General features: G+C 34.7%; 1 protein-coding gene across 4 annotated transcripts in view; it reads left to right on the forward strand.

Annotated features, from left to right (window-relative positions):
• LOC106461601 overlaps window positions 1-5,023 on the forward strand; it is a 37,769-nt gene that overhangs the window by 13,848 nt on the left and 18,898 nt on the right. For 3 of the 4 annotated variants that reach the window (XM_022388611.1, XM_022388612.1, XM_022388613.1), the window contains exon 3: window positions 4,694-4,828. The exons of the other annotated variant lie outside the window; for it this stretch is intronic. In XM_022388611.1, the coding sequence (XP_022244319.1) occupies window positions 4,694-4,828 (135 nt within the window). The remainder of the gene's footprint in view (window positions 1-4,693; window positions 4,829-5,023) is intronic. 4 annotated transcript variants of the gene reach the window in all.

Below are 5,023 nucleotides of genomic sequence, written 5' to 3' on the forward strand. Positions count from 1 at the left end.
CACTCCCATTTACTCACCAGTGGTGCAATCCCTCTGGAGAGAGTCTGAGTGAGCAACACAAATTGGTGGGAAGTAGGGCAGGGGTGTCCATATCAGTTTAATGCAGGCCATCTTTTATTATATAGTATGACAATGGTATGGTGGTTTGACCAGTTGGATGAAGTACTGTTTTCTACACACATGACAGGAAAGACTTAGTCCTCATTCCTGTATGTAAGGTAAGTAAATTGTATAACAGAACACATACCAAACTGTTTGGTCATTGTCCTAACCACACTATACTTCATGTCCAATTAACTTGTTTTCAAATGCTCAGTTTGTCAAGTCTTTTTCTACCCATCTCTGAGACATAGTGGCACATTTTACCTTCTTACTTTCATTTTGGTGACAAGTATACCCTGCATGAGGTGGATGCGGTCTTCTACAAATGTGACCCCTCTAGTAAGCCTACACTGTAGGGTGTCCCACTACATAGGCTTTCCCTTTCAATCACCTTCTCCAAAGGAAGCTCATCTAGGTTTTTGCAATTGTGCTGAACCTTCCATTATCAATGTGTACAGAGAGGTAAGCACATTGTTTCAGAAGTTAACATTTTCCTTACTTATAAAGGTGTTTCCAATGGATGCTTACCTCTGCACATCTTCTTACCCTTCCATCCTGCTACCAGTGCACATTATTCTTGCTTCATAAATTTATTGATTCAATATAACCTAAAGAAGTTTATTTCTTCCAGGAAGTTATAAAAGGCTATCCCTGAAAAATCACAGTTCCAACATTGCCTGTTTTTCATCTCATTATTTGTGTGTAACTTAAATTAAAGATATCTTGTTCTTCTAGAGTTGTAGTGTTGGTGTAAGTTCTAAGCCTAAATAGTATTTGAATACTTTAATAGTTAACACACTAACTGCTTAACTTGAGGTCTTGATTAACTCTGATACCTTTACAAAGATTCTCATGACTATTAAACTATTCTTAATTATCATTACCAACTTGTATAATTTTAAAAAAATTTTCTAGAATTTGAAGAAATATCCTAGGCTATTAACATAAATATTAATTGTTTGGGGTGAAATTTCAAAACGTTTATAAATATGACTTAGTAAATATCACTGGTATCTATGTCACATGTCAGGAAGTTTTGAATATCAAAATATAAGCATACATATTTGTTGTTCTTTTTATATCTATCAGCAACATAATTTTGAGCAGAGAAATTTTTAATAGCAATGGTTAAAACATTATATGCAGTTCATCTACTCTAAGTTCATATGTTAGGAATTTTATTATTTGTGGAGATAATATTCAGCTAAATGATAATGATTGTAAATCAAACCTAAGTAAGTATATCATGAGCAATATAAAATTGGAGCAGTTGTAATATCCTAAATAAACTTTGAGATTCAAAGTTTAGTTATTCCACATTTCTTGATTCTTACTAAGTTTATGAGTTATCATTTGGGATTTATGTTTTCTAGTTGGGGTTACAGGATGATCTTCCAAGATTATGCTTTGAAATTCTCTGGGTTACATTTTTTCTGCTTACAACAGTGGATATATATTGTTCTCAATAATCTCAACAGGAACAGTTTCCCATTGATATTCCCTAGAATAATGATGCCTGCCTTCGTAGTAATAATAATAATAAGGTTTCCACACTTAAAACAGTTATGAGTCTTACAGTAATTATCATTCATTCAAATGCTACAAAGTAAAGATGACTCCTTCTAGAGTTAGGAAGTGAATTAATATTTGCTTTCCTGTTGACTTTGTCGTGCCAAGCACATAGGAGTTTGTTTTCTGAGCTGCCTCTTAGTAATCTTGATAGAATTTAAAGCTCTTAGGAAATTGAATGGCTTTCTAAAAGTAGTACTCGTATTTGGTTGTAGATGAAGTTTATATCTTAATGGCAGTGAAGAGTAACCTGCCAAAGGATCCCATAAAATACTGTTGAATAGGAGAACTGAGTGAGGTATTTCATATTTCCAGTATGGTACTTACCTCCTTTCACATAAATAGCTATTCTCATTTAGTTCTGCCCTCTATGTACAAACATTTTTTTTATGCATGTCACAAGCCTTTTATCTCTCCTCCATTGGAATTGACTGATTCCAATGCATGTCTCATGCAAATCATCATGCGTCAACCCTCCACCAATAAGAGTGCGACATATTCTCATGATGTATATGACTCCCTCTATTCAATTATACCGAACTATCACTTCTCGTTTGGCAGTACTCATGTTCAGACATTTTTTTCTTTTGGTGCTCTTCGTTTGAATTGTGATTTTAATAGTTCAATTTCCAAAGTGGGATTTTTTCATTATTATTTTTTTCTTTACATTGAAGAAATCTTTTACTTTAACTAAATTTCCCAGTCTTTATATTTTGTTCTCACACTCACATATTTTACATCAAACACTTGTTTGATTTATGTATTTCTACAATGAATTCTGAGGTTAATGTTCTCACAATATTTTCACAGGCTGCAGGTGGAGGAAACCCAGGTGTGTCGATGACAAAGAGGAATGTCGCAAATGCTTTGGCCCTGTATGTTTTGTTGGGTGTTCAGAGCATTCATTCAGCTTTCCTCTTTCCTTGGTCGACTGGCTACTGTTTGCTCATTCCAAACAGAAGTTTGCCTGTTACCCCTTATCAGCTACTCCTTGAGGCAGCTATAATGGGCTGATAATCAATTTGGAGAAGTCCTTACTGCGACCTATCCAATATCTTGTCAGTTTGGATGTTTTTCTTTTTATACAAATATCTCAGTCAAGCCTGCCCTTCTCCTTTTCAACTTCATTCAATGGGTTTTCAATTTGATTACATCTTGTGAAGTTATATTGCTTTTGGGGATGTGAGCTTCAATGGTAGCCCTTATCCCCTTAGGTCAGGCTCATATGTGGACTTTTCATGACCAATGGAATTTTCCAGGGATTATTACCCTTCCTACTACTTTTGTCATCGATCCACATTGGTGGTTAGATATGACTCACACTTTGCTGGGTGTCTCGCTTCCTCCTCCTTATCCAGTTTTACACATTTCATGGATGCATCCTTCAGGAATGGGGGATGTGGGTTGATCATCTGGAAGATTCTGTTGTTTTGGTCCTATCAATGTCCTGGAGCTTCTTGCTGTAGGTTGTGTTTTGGTTCATTTTCTCCATCTGGCCAGAAATTGTCTGGTAATGATCCATTCCGACTTTTCTTCAGTAGTTGCTTATCCCAATCACAAGGGCAGCACCCATTCTCCATCCATCTGTATTCATACGTTGGATCTTCTTTTGGGGCCCACACGCTCGATATTCCTATTATTGTGTGTCATATTCTGAGTGCTCTTGTTGTAGATCTGACTCCTGTCCACACAACATTTATCTGACGGAGTTGTCTCACGATTCTTTTGTTTTTCCAGTGGCTTTGATTTCAGTGGAGTACTCCTCATGTTGAGGCTTTTGCTACGTCCCTTAAACACAAACTGCCATGGTTTTGGTCTCTGGTTCCTTGTCTTCTTGCTCTGGCTATCAGTGTTTTCAGCCAGGATTGGACTATACATTTGTCTATCCTCCCATTCTCCTTTTTCACTGGGTGATTTCATTCATCCTTGACATTCCGTGTTCAGTCCTTCTGATAGCTCTTTCCTGGCTGTTTCAGCTGTTGTTTCCATGGCTTCTTTAGCTCCAACTACCTCCTCCATTACCTTTTCCTCTGTCTCTGTCCCTTCTTTGCCACCCTCAGTCACTGGTGTTTCATCCAGACCTTCCTGTCCTCTGTCTTCATGCCTGGTTTTTCTCTGGTCATTGGTGAGGTGATCCAGCTTCTCCCGATGATTAACTTCTTTTCTGGCTTGTTTCATTTGCCATTCCTACATGGAAGTGTCTCAATGCAAATGGAATTTTTCTGTCATTGGTTTCTGGGTCCATAGTTTCCCCTGATCAACCCACTGTTCTTAGTCATGTGTATTTTCTCTCTATACTTTTGAATCGGTTGGTCTTCTGTCTCTTCAGATTTTCAAGTGGTCACACTTTTCATTTTCATAAAAATGTAAATCAGTCTCTCACACATTTTATAATTTAACAGTTTATATCAAGAAATTTTATTGTATTGTAGATTAGTCTAGTGTTATTTTTGCATTTGAGGAGGGGCAAACCAAAGCAGATTTTTATTATTAAAATATTACAATCATATGCTCATTAGGTAAATGAGTATATGTAATCAACATGTATTAATATTACAAAAAAAGACACTATCCTTTTTAAAACTCTAAAAATAGTTTTAAGGAGTGATATGTTAAAATATATCATGAATATTTTGTTAATATTTGGGCAGTTAGTTTCATAATTTATGAGTACATTTTAAATTAAGAGGATTTGTATTTTATGGAGAAAAATACTTTAAACCTTTTTTACACTTTTGAATACTGGTATAAGATCTACAATGTTTTGTCTATCTTCCTTTCCTTTGCTGTAAAAATAATAATATTTTTTGAAAGATTAGGGATGCTTTAAATGTGTATGAATAACTTCTATCTGCTTGAGATTGGCTGTAACTGAGTACAAGTTTGTGTAGTAATACATGGGTTATTTAGAAACTGAATTTGTTCATAGAATTCTTTTACTTTGCTTTTGTATGTAATTTATTAGACAAATTATTTTTTTAAAATTGCTTGTTTAAATTCTTTGCAATATCTAAACTTGCAGGATGGCTCTTTGACTATGGTTTTTGGGATTCTCTATCTGACTTCATCATCTTTATTACTCCAAACTGAAGAGCTTTATAAAATCCATTACACTTATGTAACAGATGAATCAAGAGTTCTTCTTAATCTTGCTTCAGTAAGTACATCCCTATTACAGTTTAATACAATCTTTAATTTTATTTTATCAGCAAAATTCCTCATAAATTCCTGATTTTTTTTTCCTTTTTGTTTTTAAGATAAACAAAGCTAATATACAGGTATGCTTATTCCTTTTTTACATTTACCAAAATTGAGTATTTTAAGTTTAAAAAAAATAATTATTAGAAGTAAC

This window comes from Limulus polyphemus, unplaced genomic scaffold (genome assembly GCF_000517525.1).
Source record: "Limulus polyphemus unplaced genomic scaffold, Limulus_polyphemus-2.1.2 Scaffold996, whole genome shotgun sequence".
Taxonomy (NCBI): domain Eukaryota; kingdom Metazoa; phylum Arthropoda; class Merostomata; order Xiphosura; family Limulidae; genus Limulus; species Limulus polyphemus.